The sequence below is a fragment of the Microtus ochrogaster genome, unplaced genomic scaffold, assembly GCF_000317375.1.
Source record: "Microtus ochrogaster isolate Prairie Vole_2 unplaced genomic scaffold, MicOch1.0 UNK300, whole genome shotgun sequence".
NCBI lineage: Eukaryota > Metazoa > Chordata > Mammalia > Rodentia > Cricetidae > Microtus > Microtus ochrogaster.
Window position 1 is genome coordinate 36,694 of NW_004949398.1, and position 16,660 is coordinate 53,353.

A 16,660-nucleotide genomic window follows, 5' to 3' on the forward strand; every position below is an offset into this window, starting at 1 on the left:
CAACAAGTTCACAGATCTGGGCTTTGAGGTGCCTCAGCAGGTAAGGGCATTTTCAGCCAAGCCTGAGAACTTGTGATTCTCAGGACCCACACAGTACAAGAGGAGAACTGACTCTTCCCACTTCCTGCGAGCTCTCCTCTGACCTCTACATGTGTGCTGGGAAGCACGTCTCCCTGCTCCCAATAAATAAGTATAACAAAGTCACTGAAAATATCTATAAGCCATCTGAACTTAGGGATGATCGTCCAATCGACTTTACTGTGACCCATAGGTCACTCTGAGCTCAGGTGAGGGTACTGCAGTCACTCCCAGGTTCCTTCTGCCACACACCGGGTTGTTCTGTACAGTCTCACAGTTACCACCACAGGTCCCAAAATTCAGAGGGCCATGAATGATTCTGTCAAGTGATGGACAAATAAGGCTTGTCATCTGTTCCCCAGGTTGTTAGAAAGGGTTCCTCCTGTCTATTAGTGCATTATCAAGTCAGTTTTACCAGCACAGTCCTGCCCATAGCCTCAGTTCTCTTTTACCTCTCCCTCGTCTTCACTTATTAGTTCCTTTTATACCCTGATGTATACTGGGCTCATTCCCTCTCAGAGCTCTAATGTAGGCTAGGCTGACATCTGACTCCCAATATAACCAAAAAAGACCTTGAACTTCTCATTCTCTTGCACCCTCCTCCCAAGTGCTTTGATTACAGGTGTGACTACTTTTCCCTTCTCTATCAAGTTTTCTGAAATGCCCTTCCTGGCTTTCTTTCTTTCTTTTTCTTTTTTGTTGGAGATAGGTCTCCTCTGTGTAACAGTTCTGGATGTTCTGGAACTCTCTAGACTAGGCCCTCGAACTCACTGAAATCTGCCTGCCCCTACCTCCCAAGTACTGGAATTAAAGGTGTGCACCATTATCACCTGGGTAACCTCTTGATTTTTAAGTGAGCGTTGGACACTGTAACAGTGTACATTGTAACACAGATCTAATGGTCCTGACTGTATTCACTTCCTGGTTCAAGGAAAGTGGAACACATTAGACTGAATCCTGCAAACAAACACCATCCATACCTGAGGGCACCAGCTGCAATAAGAGAAGGACACTGCCACCAAGGAAAAGGGAACCAGCCATGGAATATCTCCGGGTCACATGCTGCAGCAACAGCCAGGCCAACACATAGGCTGGGACTTCAACAGCTGCCAAAAGGAAGCCGTTCAGGTAGATGTTCCCATTCAAGTTAGGAGTGTCAAGAGAAAGTCCAAAATAGCCCACAGATATGGTCAGCCTGCAACAGGGAACAAAAGAGACCCAGATAAACAGCACCCATCACCCCAGAACCATACACCTTGAAAGACATTCATCTTCAGGAAGTTCTGAACTGCTCTTGATACAGGGAATGGAAGGGCACTTTACCCTGTGCCTTACTTCCTAGCATAAAAGTTAACTTTCCCTGGGTATGTTTGAAATGCACAACATTTCATAAAGAAAGTGTCTCAGCAAAATGATTGATTAATTGACATTGGCTTAATCATTAGGGGATAAGTCCCAACCTGCATTTCACTATTAAAATGTTACAACAAAACATTTATAAAAATCCATTGTCCCAACTCTTTTTTCAAACCTCTATCTCCAGAAATTTTTACATTATAATTCATAACAGTAGCAAAATTACAGTAATAAAGTGGCAAGGACAATAATCTTTTGGTTGGGGGTCCCCACACTATGAGGAACTTATTAAAGGGTTGCATCATTAGGAAGGTTGAGAACCACTGCTCTATGAACATCCCAGAAGGGCCATATGCCACTTTTATGTTTCCAGAAAGCTCTTAGCAGCCCCTGGAACCTAAAGGATAAACCTTCTTCAAACCCACAACTGTCCCAGCCAGAGTGTGGGCCATCAACAGAGAACACTTTGAAGAGGAAACAGCCAGGCATGGGGATGTGCAGGGTGCGTGTGCAAATGACAGACACCGTGGCCTCACTGTAGGAGAGCTCCCTCTGTCTCCATGAGCATAGCAGAGTTGCTGACAGTCTCTTCCTGCCTATTTACCACACAGAATCTACTGAAGGAGGGGACAAGGGACAGGAAGGACCTGTGGGATTCCCTTGTGGGATCCCTAGATCCTAACATTTTCTCCTGATCACTTTTTCCTTTCCTGGGCTTCCACTACAAAAGAACTGTTATGTCCCTGTGGCTGCCATCCATCACAAGGGCAACCTTGCATCATGTGAGGACAGAGGTTTCAGCTTCGGTCTGAGCATGCCTATAGACAAAGAGTTCTGAGAGTGGGGAAGGCTCAGGCAGGTCTCACTTACGCACCACAGGATTATGGACATGATGGTGAGGATCCTGATATTCCGGGTTCGGATCAGATCATAAATGTGGTGTTTGTGAGGCTTCTTGGAACTTGCATCTTGTAGCTGCAGGAAGAATACAGTTAATGGTATAGAAGGAGAAAATGTCTGTTGACCTGCAACCCATTATTTTCACCATCTACTTCTCAAGATTTAGGGAGCATCCTAAGGTTCTTCTTTGAAAAGACAGAAGTATAGTGACCTTTGATGACCAAGGCCCCCTGTAGGCCTAGTCAATGACAAAAGGAAACTGAAGGGCAATGAGGGATAAAGAGAGGTATCCAGCAATTGAAAACCAATGTTGTTGCAAGGAGGGCTACTTATTCATCCCAGCCACCTGACTAGCTTAGACTAGAAATAATTACACAGAAACTCTATTAATTAAATCACTGGTTGGCCATTAGCTCTAGCTTCTTGTTGGCTAACTCTTACATCTTAATTTAATCCATTTTTATTAATCTGTTTATCACCACAAGGTCGTGGCCTACCAGCGAAGTCTTAGCACGGCTACCTCCAGCCGTGGATCCATGGCATCCCCTGACGCTGCCCTTCTTTTTCCCAGCATTCAGTTCTGTCTTCTCCGCCTACATAAATTCTGCCCTATCAACAGGCCAAGCCAGTTTCTTTATTCATTAACCAAGAAAAGGAATATACCGACGAAAGGACCTCCTACACCACAAGGTGACAGCCACCTCACTGGATTACCCTGCCCATGCTCACTGCCACCTTTCAGGGAGGACTTTGAGGTTTCCCATGCAAGGATGACTCCCTGCTATCTCAGTTAGAGAAAAATAAGGCTGTGTATTTTACTGAACTGACATTTAAATAATGAATAATTTGAGTTCTTGTACTATGTAGTTACTGGTCTTCTTCCAGAAAAAAAAATATCAAATTGAAAATAGAAAAACTAACCCATATTTCACCCAGAGTAACTTCTTATGAGATTCAGCAGAGCCAAGGCCATCACTAAATCTCATGTCTAAACACACTGATGCTCTTTCTTAGCCAACACACTTTGGGAACTTGTTTTTACCCACTCAGTAGTTCAGTGAAATCATCCTGGACTCAAAAATTCTGAAACAGCTCCATTTCCTCAGTGGTGCTAACGAGGCTGGAGCGTTCACCCAGACTGACTCCACCTCTCTTAAAATGACCTCAGTCACACTCCAGTCCTGACTTCTGTGCCTCAGAGACCTTCTAGAGCTGGAGAGTGATGAGTGACTGTGGCTGCTGGGCCACCACTTAAGGACTCTTGGTGGCTATCAGCATCTTTGCTGCCTGTAACAACTGCTTCCTCTCTCACTAGCTCCCAGTCCTCATCAGCCCAGAGCATCTCAAACATGCCTGCAGCTTACACTACAAGAAATTACTCATGGAATATGAGAACAGGGAAGAGATGGCCATCAGAAAAAACAGCTGTCAGAGACAGAACACTACTAAGTGCAAATCTACCAGTGTTCAGATTATCTTTCGATGACAATCCCTGATGTTGTGTGATATCTGTACATCGTGTGAAGATGTAATGTTGTGATTTGTATAATAAATATCTGAATGGCCAGCCCAGAGGAAGCAGGGTGGGAAGTACAGAGAGATGTGGTATTGAGCCACAACGTAGATTAAAAAGTATGGGTTAATTTAAGTTATAAGAACTAGTTAGGACAAACCTGTGCTAAGGTTGAGCTTTTGTAATTAATAATAAGTCTCTGTGTTAGTATTTGTGACCTGGTGGTCCAAAGAAAATCCATCTATACCCTGAGGCATAAGAAACAGTGACTTTCCAGAAAGCTAAAGTTGATGGAAGCCTCTTGCTAATAAAAGGCATTTTATTATCAAAAGTAATCCAGACATGACAGCATGTCTCTTCAGTTCCAGTTCTTTGGAGGCATAGGCAGTGAAATCTTTGTGAGTTTGAAACCAACCTGATCTATACAGATTTCTAGACCAGTCAGGGTTACATATTGAGAACCTATGTTAAAAAGAAATAAAGAAAGAGAAATGGTTAAAATATATTGTTACTTTATGTTACTTAGATAGGAAGTAAAGTAAGCATGGAAAAAAGTCCATGGGAGAGAATAGGTATCTAGAACCATTACTTACCCTCAGAGGTCCGAGTGTATACATGTTCAAGGGTGTACATGTGGAATGGACCACAGGAATGTATGTGTGTGTGTCGGCTAGAGGTTGACTTAGGGTGTCATCTTCAATCACTTTTCTACCTTACACTAGAGACAGGATCTCTCCTTCACTGGTTAGATGGCTGGACTAGCCAGTCCTGATTAAGTCCCTGGGATCCTTCTGTCCCTGCTTCCCCAGTGTTGGGATTACACGTACACTCTGCCATGCCTGGCTTTTTGGTTGGTTGCTGGGATCTGAACCGAGGTCCTCACACTTATGTGGTAGACACTTTACAGACTGAATCATCTCTCTATGCCTTTAACTTCTGCATTTCAACAGACCTTGCTCTAGGGATGGCTGGGGTTTGGGTAGAGTAAGGGCTGAGCTCCCGTGAGCTGTGCTGTATGGTGCTGAACTAAAATGACCAGAGTAAGTCTCCCCACCACCTTCCACACAAATTTACCTCATTTGGATCAAAGATAGGGGAAGGTGCAACAATTCCATTGATTTTGGCAGCTCTGCGGATGATCACCTCTGCCTCTTTAATTCGGCCTTGAGAGATGAGCCATCGGGGGGACTCAGGGATACACCTGAAAGTAAAAGTGCATTCTAGTGATGCCTCCTGTTCGCTTGCTTTCCCAGAGGCTGGGCATGCTTGACTAGAGACGGGAAATGAGGTTTCAGTGCAGAGGGAGTGTATGGAGTATCAGGTGATGGAGGAGGGTCACCTGTCTATGTGTTACTCTCATTGGTTAATAAAGAAACTGCCTTGGCTTTTTGATAGGGCAGGATTTAGATAGATGGAGTAGACAGAACATAATGCTGGGAGAAAGAAAGCATAGTTGGTCAGACGCCATAGCTCTCCTCTCCAAGATGGACGCAGGTTAGAATCTTCCCAGTAAGCCACCACTTTGTGGTACTACACAGATTATTAGAAATGCGTTAACCAAGATGTGAGAATTAGCCAATAAGCAGCTAGAACTAATGGGCCAGGCAGTGCTTAAATGAATAGTTTGTGTGTTGTTATTTCTGGTGTAAAGCTAACCATGCAGGAGCTGGGCGGGACGAAAAGCAGGTCTGCTCACCTCCTTCTACAATCAGGTGTTTTCATAAGCCAGAAACAGAGATGGCCCAGCACTCCCTATAAGCTATGAGTTCTGCTGAAAACTGACTATAGTGAGGAAAACTCAAGCATCCTGCACATCCCAAGGGGATCTCCACTCAGGCTGGCACCTGCCGTCTGCAGCAGTGCTGCCCCCTTGAGGGCTTTAAGGAGACAAGCACAGGATGGGCTCCTGGTGCAGAGAGTTAGGCACAGCCAGATCCTGCCATCTTCTACTCTGTCCCCGACATCCACAGAAACTTGCAGCGATCACATGACATCATTTCTTCCTCAGTCCACCTCTGATTTTGGACTCGTCAGTCTCTTTCCACAAAGCAGCATGGGTATCAAGGCTGGAGTCTTACTGGATATTTTCCTTGTCCCCAGGCAGCCCTCTCTCCGCTGTCATAATCAGGAGCCATAATGCACCATTTCTTCTTCTCCCACTAGTCTCCAGGGTGCTCACCACTGTACATGGATGGATGAGGATCTCACCTTAGTCCGATCTAGTGTAAGGAGTGATTCCTGCCTGGTTCCTCTGTCAAGTTCCATGGCTTATTTCTGAGGCCTATGCTCTGCCTGATCAATGCCTCTCTGATGGAAGTATAGCTGGAGCCTGCATTCCTCTGCAGAGCCACTCAAGGAAGCTCACTTCTGAAGCCCTCCCTTTCTTTACCTCCCGACACCCATGCCTGGAGCCACAGCATCAAGCATCTACAGCCCAGGTCTTGCTGTCTTGTACGGGGATCTGAGAATTCCCCAGAGGTTAGGTTGGCCCCTATCTGCATGCAGCAAATTCTTAGTTCAGCCTAGAACAGGGCACAGGACTAGCAGGCTTTTCTGAGTATGGAGAGACTTTCTGACCTGATTTATAAATATTATTCACTACCTTTTTCTGGGATCTAGAATTGGGGTTTGTGAACTACTGCTGCCCTCTACTGGACATGAGACAGAAGCCTCCCCAAAGGCAGTCGGTCCAAGGGGCGGGGCCACACTTACCACCAGAGAAGCCCACACAACACCCCTGGCAAAGTGAGTGCCAGCAACAGCATCCGCCAGTCTCTGATGAAGTATGCAAAAAGAGGCAGCACCATGAAGCCAAATGCAAAAAATATGCACACTCCTAAGGTGGCGAATATAATTCGAATTGACTTGGAGAGAATTTCTGTTCCTGTTCAAAACAAGGGAGGAGTAAAGTTAATCATTAATTGGGGTTATTTTCTTATGACTCTTCTGTGGTATCATTTTCAGTGCAGAGACAAGGAGGGAGGCAGAGTTAGCTGTGTTCTGAGGCCCTGGGAAGGGTTGCATCTGAACTAAGACTGCTTTGATTTTGCTCCTGGGTGTTTCTCTGAGGTCCCTGGGCAACAGTGCTCTCATGAAAACATCATCATCATCATCCCCAGCCACACATGCTAACTATTATCCTTCGAGGAAAATAAGGATGTTCTAGGAAATGTGAAAAGAAAGTAATAAATAATGCTTTCCACAATACAACCTAAGGAACCCAATGATCTGATTGCTTCAGCAAGGCTCTTTCAAACAGGGAGACCAGAAGCTTTCCAGTGGGAACAAGGTGGCTTGTCTGAGTCAGAGCCTTGAATGGTGGACTCTGACAGAACCTTAACTGGACCTCTCAGCTCACTGTCCTTGGCAGACACTGACAGCCACCAATGCTCTTTGGCATCTCCCTTTCCTGGGGAGCCCGCCCTTCATGCTCCCCCCCCCCCCGCTGGTGTGCCTCCTTCTTTCCTTAGCTACCTAGGCCCTTGCCTTGCAAGTCTTTAAGAATGGATGCCCCGTGGTGAATCCTAGTTAATGGCTTAAGTACTAATAAGGCCAAAGGGCCACAAGTCAGAGGCCAGAAGAGAACTGGACATCAGAAGTCAGAAACCATTGTCAGGCTTTATTTCCCAGCTGGTAAGCTAGGTTTATTTACTGGGGAATTCTAGCCAGTTTTCCCTGAGGGACATCACAACTTGTCTCCAGAAAAGTGAAACACAGTATATAAAACTGAACTCCAACTGATGTCCATACCCAGGACAAATGCTGCCACATAGTTGGATATATGACCCATTCCAACAAGGGTATACAGCGCAGTAAACATCTCGAAGTTCACAGAGAAGACTTGCAGGAAGCTGAACCCCGTGTGCATGGCCATGGTCCAAAACAGCACAGTCTTCCGACCAAACCTGGGGAGGAGAAGAGGATCACAGAGAAACAGCCGAGAGAGGCAGCAGCAACTGGTTTCACAGAGAGGTGCTTTCTCCTGTTATAAGGACTGGCACCAGGATGGTTCTACTCTCTGTCCCCATGCTGTCACTGATACTTTCCAGGATGAATTTGTAGCCTGGACATTCAGGCTGCTCCAAAGGCAGTGCCTCACTGATGCTAGTGACTACAGAGGCTAGAAAGGCATTTGTTATGTTTAAATCCATATATTCATAATAACTTTAAAGACAAAATACATGTTAAAAAACTCGAATATATAGTTGCTTGAAAATTTGACTTTTGTAATATATTGAGTATATTCTCTCCCAAGTGAATTCTTTTTTTTTTGCGGGGGGGGGGGGGTGTTTCAAGACAGGGTTTCTCTGTAGCTTTGGAACCTGTCCTGGAACTAGATCTTGTAGACCAGGCTGGCCTTGAACTTACAGAGATCTGCCTGTCTCTGCCTCCTGAGTGCTGGGATGAAAGGTGTGTGCCACCACCTCCCGGCCCAAGTTAAAAAAAATTAACTGCATTTATTTACATTTTAAAGAAGGGTTTGAGAAATAAATGCACAACAGAAATTTCATATACTTTACACAACTAAATAGACATTCACACATATTTTGATAAACATAAAATAGTCACTTGTATATAACATTCAGGAGCAAAGTATTTATAAATACAAAGAAATGGCTCAAAGTCCGTAATGTGGTAACAGACATGCCTGGCAATTGTGTTCACTCAGATTTAATAACTGTAGGTGGCTGAAGCAACCATGTAACCTGAGTCTTTCTTCTGTGATACCAGGGTCAGAAACCTTGTTCTAGGTCAGTGTTTTACTATTGAGGTATACCCCAGTTCACAATTCCAACCTTTTCATTCTAAACTTTTCTTTCATTTTTTATTTATTGGGGTGCACCCAAGTGGAGTTCAGAGGGCAACTTATGAAGTTGATATCTCCATCCATCATATGAGTACTGGAGGTTGAACTCAGGTCATTATTTTTGCCAGTAAGCACATTTATGTTGAAAATGTAAAAGGTCACCAGACAAGCAATCTGATTTTTTTTCTGCTTGAGTTAAAAAATTTTAATTTTATGTTTATAGGTGTTTGGTCTGCATATAAGTCTGAGCATAATATTTATGCTTGGTATCCTCAGAGGTCAGAAGAGAGCATTAGATCCCCTAGAACCAGAGTTACAGATGGCTGTGAGCCTTTATATAGGTGCTGGAAATTAAACCTAAGCCCTGCAAAAGCAGTCAGTGCTCTAAATGTCTGAACTGTCTCTCCAGCCCCCAATCTTTGGGAAAACAAACAACCCTAAAAAACAACAACAAAACCCTCCATGGGTCACCCAAGGGGCTGAGATCTGGAGAAATTTTTATCTTTCTCAAGTGCAGATATACAAAAAAATCCATCTCTTTATTTATTGTGGAAGTACAATAGTATCTATTGGAAATGATACAAATATGAAATATGTAGCATAATGGATTATAGATAATGATACTTGTAATTCAAAATAATGGGAGGAGATGAGCATAGTTCAGTGGCAGAGGGCATGCCTAGCAAGCACCAGGACCTGGATTCAACTTCCAGCACAAATGAAAAAAAAAAAAAAACGACTACAAAAACAACCGAACATACAAAACCGTTTATTACAGGGACAGATTATGGGCAACTGCATGAAGGCGGTCAGAGGAGCAGCAGACTTGCATCATTATCTACAGTGCAGACTGCTGTCTTTCTTAGATTAGCATGCTTCTGTTTTCTTTTGGTCATGGTTCTTTTTGGAGAATACATTCACCCACACTGTCTGCATGGAGGACCTTCTCAGTCCATGTAGACTCGCACACTATGGGAAACACCCTCGGATACACCTGAAACAAAGCTTTCTCAGGTTTGTAGGTGTCCATCTGCCTACTGTGTTACAGTTTTCCTGAGTACCATCAAAAAACGCATCAATCCCTTCCCTGGACGTAAGCTGTCTGCTCTCTTTACATATCTTCTTTACAACAAGAATCTCAGTTTGGAGGTTTTCTTTGGTGTGTGTATGCGTGTGTGTGTGTGTGTGTGTGTGTACGTGTTCTCCTGTGCACGTGTATTTATGCATGTAGAAACTAGAGGTCAATTTCAGTGTCATTATTCAGAAGCTGCCCACATCATTTTTTAAACCTATTTCTTTATTGAGTCTCTGGGAATTTCACGTCATGCACCCCAACCCCACCCATCTCCCCGTCCCTCCACATCCCTCCCTCACCCCTGCAGCAAGCCCCCCAAATTACTTAAAACAAAAACAAACAAAAATCACCTAACTCCTCCATCTTTCTAATACCTCTTCATTCATTCTACTAGTACCAGGAATTGTGGCACTTCATGTAGTATGTCCAATCAGCCCCCACCCGCAAAATACTCATTGCAATGAGCCACTGGTTTAGTTCATGGCCTCTGGTACAGCATCATCACTGCACTTTTGCTGAAACTCCTCTCAGATAGCCTGCTGTTGCCCTGCAGTTATCGCTGCAGCACCAGTCCCTTCCCGCACTCCAGCATGTCAGAGATGGGGTAGATGTCTAGTTAGTGTGGGCCAACCCAAGGCTCCGGATGTGGGTCTGGGTGGTAGCTGAGCTGACCGGTCAGGCGAGGGACAGAGCCAGCTCTCTTAGGCTCCTACCATTAGGGCCATCTCTCCCCAGTGCGGGTGGATGGGAGCTTTCCCATAGGGGTGCAGGGCTAGCTCTCCTTCTTCAAGCAAGGGGCAGAGCCAACTATCCCAGGGCCAGGGAGGGACAGGCTTGGCTCAGTATGGCCCTTGCATTTCAACATACATGGTTCCTATGACCCGCTATGGCAACATGGGCCATGGACATCATCACAGATCCCTGCTGCAGTAGGAACATGGCCCTCAATTGCAGCTTAGGCCCTGATGTCACCATGGCCCTGATGGCAGCATGGCCCCGGTAGCAAAAAGGCCCTTGGACACCAATATGGATTCAGGTGGCTGTCCAGATCCCGGAATCTGCACAGCCCCCAGCGGTATCGGGAGTCACAGAACATCAACACAGACTCTGGCTGTAGCAGGGCCATGGACTCAGACATGGTCACTGGCAGCAGCTGAGGCTCACCATGGCTCTATGTGGCGGCACAGGCCACTCAGATTGGCATGCCTCCTGAGCACTATGGCCCTTGGACACCAACATGGCCCCAGGTGGTGGCCCAGACCCTTAGCATCTGCATGTCCTTTCATCATATCAGAAGCCACAATCATCAACAAAGAGTCTGGATGCAGTAGGGCCTTGGACCCAGACATGAACCTCAGCTGCAGCCTGGGCCTAGACATTACCCTGGCCCCAGTGTCAGGCAGGTCACCAACATCAGTCAATTCGTCACCACCCTCACTTCTTCAGAACTGCCTCTTACCATAGCACAAGAACAATTCTGCTTCTCTTTCTCTCCCATTTCTCCACCATAGACTTGCTCATCATAATGGCAACTACCTACCTGGTGCTCAAGGCACTTGCTGTGTCTGTGGATGCCTTCAGGTACATCAGACTATGAGGACCCAGGCAGCCCCATGGGTGACTTTTGCTTGCCTGAGCCACATGGCATCAGGTGACCCTTGGATCTGTCCGCCTCATTTTAAGACAGGGTTTCTCACTGGCATCTAGAACTCACCCATTAGCTTAGGGTGGCTGGCCAATAAGCTCCTGCTCCTGCCCTTTTATCTCTGGGATTATAAAGCAAAGCCACCCAGCTGTTTACATGGAAGTGGTTCTTCTATAACCTTAGTCAATGGAAGCTTTTTTGCAGATTTTTGTTTTAAATAATGTGTACATATATGTTTGTGGGGTAGGGGATACATACATGTGTCAGTACAGGTGCTCATAGAGACCAGAAAATGAGATCCCCCACAGCTGGAGCTGGAGCTGGAGACAGCTGGGAGCTGCCTAATGTGGGAACTGGGAATGGAACTCAGGGCCTCTGCAAGAGCATCTGCTGAGTGCATCAGCGGCCTGGAAGTGGTTACTCATGGGTGCTAACTTGGGTGGGGCAGACACTGGATGGGCTTCTGAGGCACAAAGTTCTACCGCCTGACTTGCTGGTAGTTGTCAGGCCACTCCATTGTGGTTGAACTGTGACAATGACAGAATCTAAAGTAATTTGGCTTCCAGATCTAAAGTACCATTACCCAGAGCCATCTCTCCCACCCACAGACCTCATTTTTAAAGGCTGTCAACAAAATGGCAAACATACACATTTACAAAACCAGGAACTATTAATCTACTTCTTCCCAGTGTTGAACCTCTCATAATACAAAATGATAGCCTGATAATGTCACATAAAAGGCATGACAATGGGCTAGGCAGTGATGGTGCATGCCTTCAATTTCAGGCAGTCAGATTTCTGTGTTTGAGGCTAGCCTAGTCTATGGAGTGAATTTCAAGACAGCTAGGGCCACACAGAGAAACTCTATCTCAGGGAGGGGGGAAGGCATGACAATATAAAATTATCTTAATTCCGACTTAATAATATTCCAGGAAGAAAGCTCAACATTTCTCCCATATTAAAAAGTTACTGCTGCTCCTCTGAACACCAACTGAGGCCATAATCTGGTTTGGTTGTCAACCTCGTACTCAGAAGTAGTGAGGTGCAGAGCCGTCCTCACAAGCCCCCACATGTCTCTGGCTGTGCAAAAGGCTATGGCAATGCTGGACGCTGCAGGCGAGGACCGCAGTCAGAACATAGCACTCAGTGCTTTCATTTTCAGGCTGAGCAAGCTTGCTTAAAAGAGATTTCAGGTGCAAAAGCCAACACACACACACACACACACACACACACACACACACACACACACACCCCACACACAATCACACACTCAGAGAGGGGTGTCATGTATCCCAGGCTGGTCTGTAAGTCACTATGTAACTGAGCATGACCTTAAACTTGTAATCCTCCTGCCTCCGTCTTCTAAGTGCTGGGGTTACAGGGGTACACCATCACACCTGGTTTATTCGGGTGTGTAGATCAAACCTAGGGTTTCATGCATGCTAGCCAAACACTTCACTAACTGGGCTACATCCCTAGCTCCCTGCCTCAAACATTTCAGAGAAGGTCTCCAACACACTCCATCTCCCCTCTGTAGGGAAGGTGATGCCTAGCATGCTCATGAATTTTGTTTCCATTGTTTCTTTGGGAGCAAACCCTTTAGTGTGGGACTTCCCCTTTCCTCAGGTGATCGTAGTGTTCCATGTATGGCACACAGGTTCTTAAGATGGCTCATAAAGATCTATGTAACCTAGCACACAACTGGCATGGTTTCTACACTCAGCTTGGGTACTTCCTCCTTGATTTTGACATCAAATCAAGTCCTTTGAGATTCAGTGGTCATTCTACCCTTAAATTCCTCACTTCTACCTGAAGAACCTCTCAGCCTGCTCCTGCCCCTCCCCTGCCATTACACCTACAGGAACCTTTCACAGAATCTCTCTTGTAATCACCCCAAATTCAATACCTTCCTATTGTATCCAATGCCTCCCCTGCAAATGTGGTTCTTTGTCTTAGCTATGAAGGCCAGAGGCCTTTTCTGTCTGCACTCCCCACAGTCAGCAAGTCTTCCTGATTTCACTCTCATCTCTCCAGCCTTGGTCCTATGCCCAGCTCCTATCATCTTCTGAAAGAAGCACTGAAAATATTTTAATTGATCCCTTTAAGTTCTCTCTTGTAAACTGGGTGTGGCAGTGCACGCCTTTAATCCCAGGACACAGGAGGCAGAGGCAGATAGATCTCTGTGAGTTCAGGCTAGCCTGATCTACAAAGGGAGTGCCAGATAACCAGTGCTGTCCAGAAGAGAAACCTTGTATTGAAAAAACAAAACACCAAAAACTAAAAGGAGAGAGAGAGAGGTTGTGTGTGTGTGTGTGTGTGTGTGTGTGTGTGTAAGAAAAAAGGTCTCTCTTATTTTCCTTCCATCAATACTAGACTGTCAAATTCTTTTATAAAATGCATGTCACACTCAAGTTTTAAAAAAAAAGTAACAAAAAAAACTCTCAAGGCTTCTCACTGAACCTAAATGCCTCGTTGTGATCTGAGCTAAGCCCAGTTTGCCCATCTGCTCAGGCCTCTGCCTGCCTCCGGCCCTTTGTCTCCACCCTACTCTCCAGACGTCAGGCACAGTGGACCTCTAGTCCCCAGCCTCGGTGGAGACTTTACTGCATGGCTGCTCCTCCTGCCTGGAATCTCTTCATCTCTCCACCACTTTTGACACAAACTTCTACTATCTTTCCACTCTCAGCTCATGCTTTGCTTCTCAGTAAAGCCTCCTCTGGCCCCGTCAGACACTCTCACGGTACCCTAGCCTCTGGTATTGTTATTTCCCATTGCCAAGGAAAACAATCACTTCCTCAGAGAGTTGAATCCGTCTATCTGCCTTGCCAATAGGCAAGTTCCAGAAGTCTTTAACAGTAGTCTAGAAAACCAAAGGATCAAGTCTTTCTGGGCCTCAGTATAACCAGCTACTTGCCCCTATGTAACCTAACTATCATGTTTAACTTTCCCTTCCTATAGACTGGGAATAACAGTTCCTGCTTCAGAGGGTTGTAAGGATACAGTTCCCTCTTTGGCATTTAGGGTTTGCTGTATGTAGAACAGTGTTTGACACTCATTACATACTACATATTTGCTAAACCAATGAAAGCCATCTGTTGATGCTTGTTACTAGATAAAGAGAAACATCATTTTCCAGCAGGGTAATCCAGAGTTGGCAATCTATGGTCACAGCTTACTGACCTCTTTAGTTTTTAATTTTTTCTGTCTCTGTGAAATAGTGTTCCTCAGGATAACAGCTGTTCTAGAACACACTGCTGGTCTCAAACTCAGAGAACCACCCATCTCTGCCTCCTCAGGTACTGAAGAAGTGTGCCACCACAACTGGCAGCATACTGACCTCTTTAATGCACCCTGGTAGCTTTGAGTATTTTTGTTTTTAATCACTTGGTGACTCCTGAAAATAAATCTAATGAAATATACACTTACGTAAATTTTCATTAGCTGAGTGTGCTGGTACATTCTTTTATTTCTAGCATCAGGAAGGTGTGCGGGAGGAATGCCCCAAGTTTAATGTCATCCTGGCCTACATAACAAATACCAGGTCACATAAGGCAAGAAAGACCTTATCTAAAGAAAAAAAAAAAAAGGACCCACAAAAAGCAAATGTAAGCCTCATGAATTCAGTTGGATCTCTGGAAGTAAAAGTGGGATTCCACAGTTTTCTCCTGACCTCCAAATGCATGTTTTGACATTCTGGCATACATACATCTCCTCCAATATATATACATACATAATAAATAAAAACATACAAAACAACACACAAAGCCCCAAAATTTTGAGTAATGAAGTGACGATGCTCCATAGATAAAAATGTGTAATCATATTACCTTGAGTGTATGTGACAGAGCAATGCAGCTTTACTTCCCAGACAGAATAACATTCTGTCTCTGCCTGGACTTTTCTCTGAGCCGGATGCTACTGGGTATAGAAGAATTCTATCGGAGCCACCATGGCCAAGCTCGGGAGCAAGCCTCTCTTCTGACCTCAGGAGTCTGTGATAGATCATAAAGCTCCAAGAAAGGGATATAGCATAATAGACCCTTCTGAGAACTTCACAAAAGCTACTGATGTTGATCAAACATAACAACAACTCCGCATCCCTAACCGTTTGCATATAATTTTATGAGTTGTTACTTTTGGCTTCTGAGACAGGTTCTCATTGAGTAGCCCAAGATGGACTTGAACTCTTGCTCCTGTGGTCTCAGCCATCTGAATACTGGAATTACAGGTGTACACCACCACCCACTGCTTTAATTTCAAGTTTTTAAAAATTTTCTGAGCCATTGATGTAACTCAGATAAAAGCTTTAAATCTGGCTGGGCGGTGGTGGCGCACACCTTTAATCCCAGCACTCGGGAGGCAGAGGCAGGCGGATCTCTGGGAGTTCGAGGCCAGCCTGGTCTACAAGAGCTAGTTCTGGGACGGGCACTAAAGCTACAGAAAAACCAAAAAAAAAAATCTGTATAAATACCATGCTTGTAACAAATAACAATCATTATCCTGGTCATACAGTAAGAGCTATAACCACAGGCCACTTACCTAAGGGACACCAGAGTTCTGCTCCTCACACCACCAACTGACTGGTGAGATCTCAATCTTCTCTTACCTTCTCAGGGAGAAAGAATCCTATCTTTAGAATACAGAGGTGGGCACCATGGTATTGCCTAGTGCTCTACAATACAGCACATCCACACAGGGATAGCATCAACCTCTCTTTCCCTTTTTTCTCATACGAGAGTGCTATAATCTCCCAGTGAAAGGAGGCCACACATATATAGAAGCAAATCATGGCAAGGCAATTGGTCATTGGACCATGGGTACACATGGCTTGGCTAGCTCAGGTTTCTCTGCTCAACAAGAACTGGAAAATTACATGAGAGGTTGGCCCATTTGGAAGTTGTTGGAAGTCCATGCTAGACATAGATGCTGCTGCTTCTGAAACGAATGGCTATGGTCTAAGAGAACACCATCAGCTGAAGTTAAGGAGAGGAACATACTCCTTGATCAGTACCAGACACCTTACCTGTCTGAGAGCTGTCCCGAAATGAAGGAGCCTAAGAGCACACCCATGAAAAACAAGGAGGTGGTGAGAGGGGCTTTCCAGTCATCGTTACATACCAGGTCCCACTGTAGGAAAAGCAAAGGGATGCATCACTCACTTCTTTTCTGACATGTAAGGCTTCTTGTTAAATGAACTGGAATACCCTGCATCCCTGAATGTTCTGAGTATATGCGCTCACTAACACAAGCAATGGCTCATCTGGGCAGCAATGCAGAGAAAGCAGG

General features: G+C 45.1%; 1 protein-coding gene across 3 annotated transcripts; it reads right to left on the reverse strand.

Moving 5' to 3' along the window:
• Positions 1 to 1,008: 1,008 nt before the first annotated feature.
• LOC101984944 (solute carrier family 22 member 21) lies at positions 1,009 to 16,498 on the reverse strand. Of its 3 annotated transcripts, XM_026778517.1 has the most exons (7): positions 16,398 to 16,470; positions 15,914 to 15,980; positions 7,598 to 7,752; positions 6,560 to 6,731; positions 4,922 to 5,048; positions 2,309 to 2,409; positions 1,009 to 1,273 (listed from the first exon to the last, which is right to left on the reverse strand). In XM_026778517.1, exons 3-7 carry the CDS (start codon positions 7,719 to 7,721, stop codon positions 1,024 to 1,026), a joined length of 774 nt encoding a protein of 257 aa, XP_026634318.1. In that variant the 5' UTR covers positions 7,722 to 7,752; positions 15,914 to 15,980; positions 16,398 to 16,470; the 3' UTR covers positions 1,009 to 1,023. The 3 variants fall into 3 exon arrangements, with proteins under 3 accessions (XP_026634318.1, XP_005372268.3, XP_026634317.1); XM_005372211.3 differs by lacking the exon at positions 15,914 to 15,980 and having other exon boundaries at positions 16,398 to 16,498; XM_026778516.1 differs by lacking the exons at positions 15,914 to 15,980; positions 16,398 to 16,470 and adding an exon at positions 15,202 to 15,693.
• Positions 16,499 to 16,660: the final 162 nt, after the last annotated feature.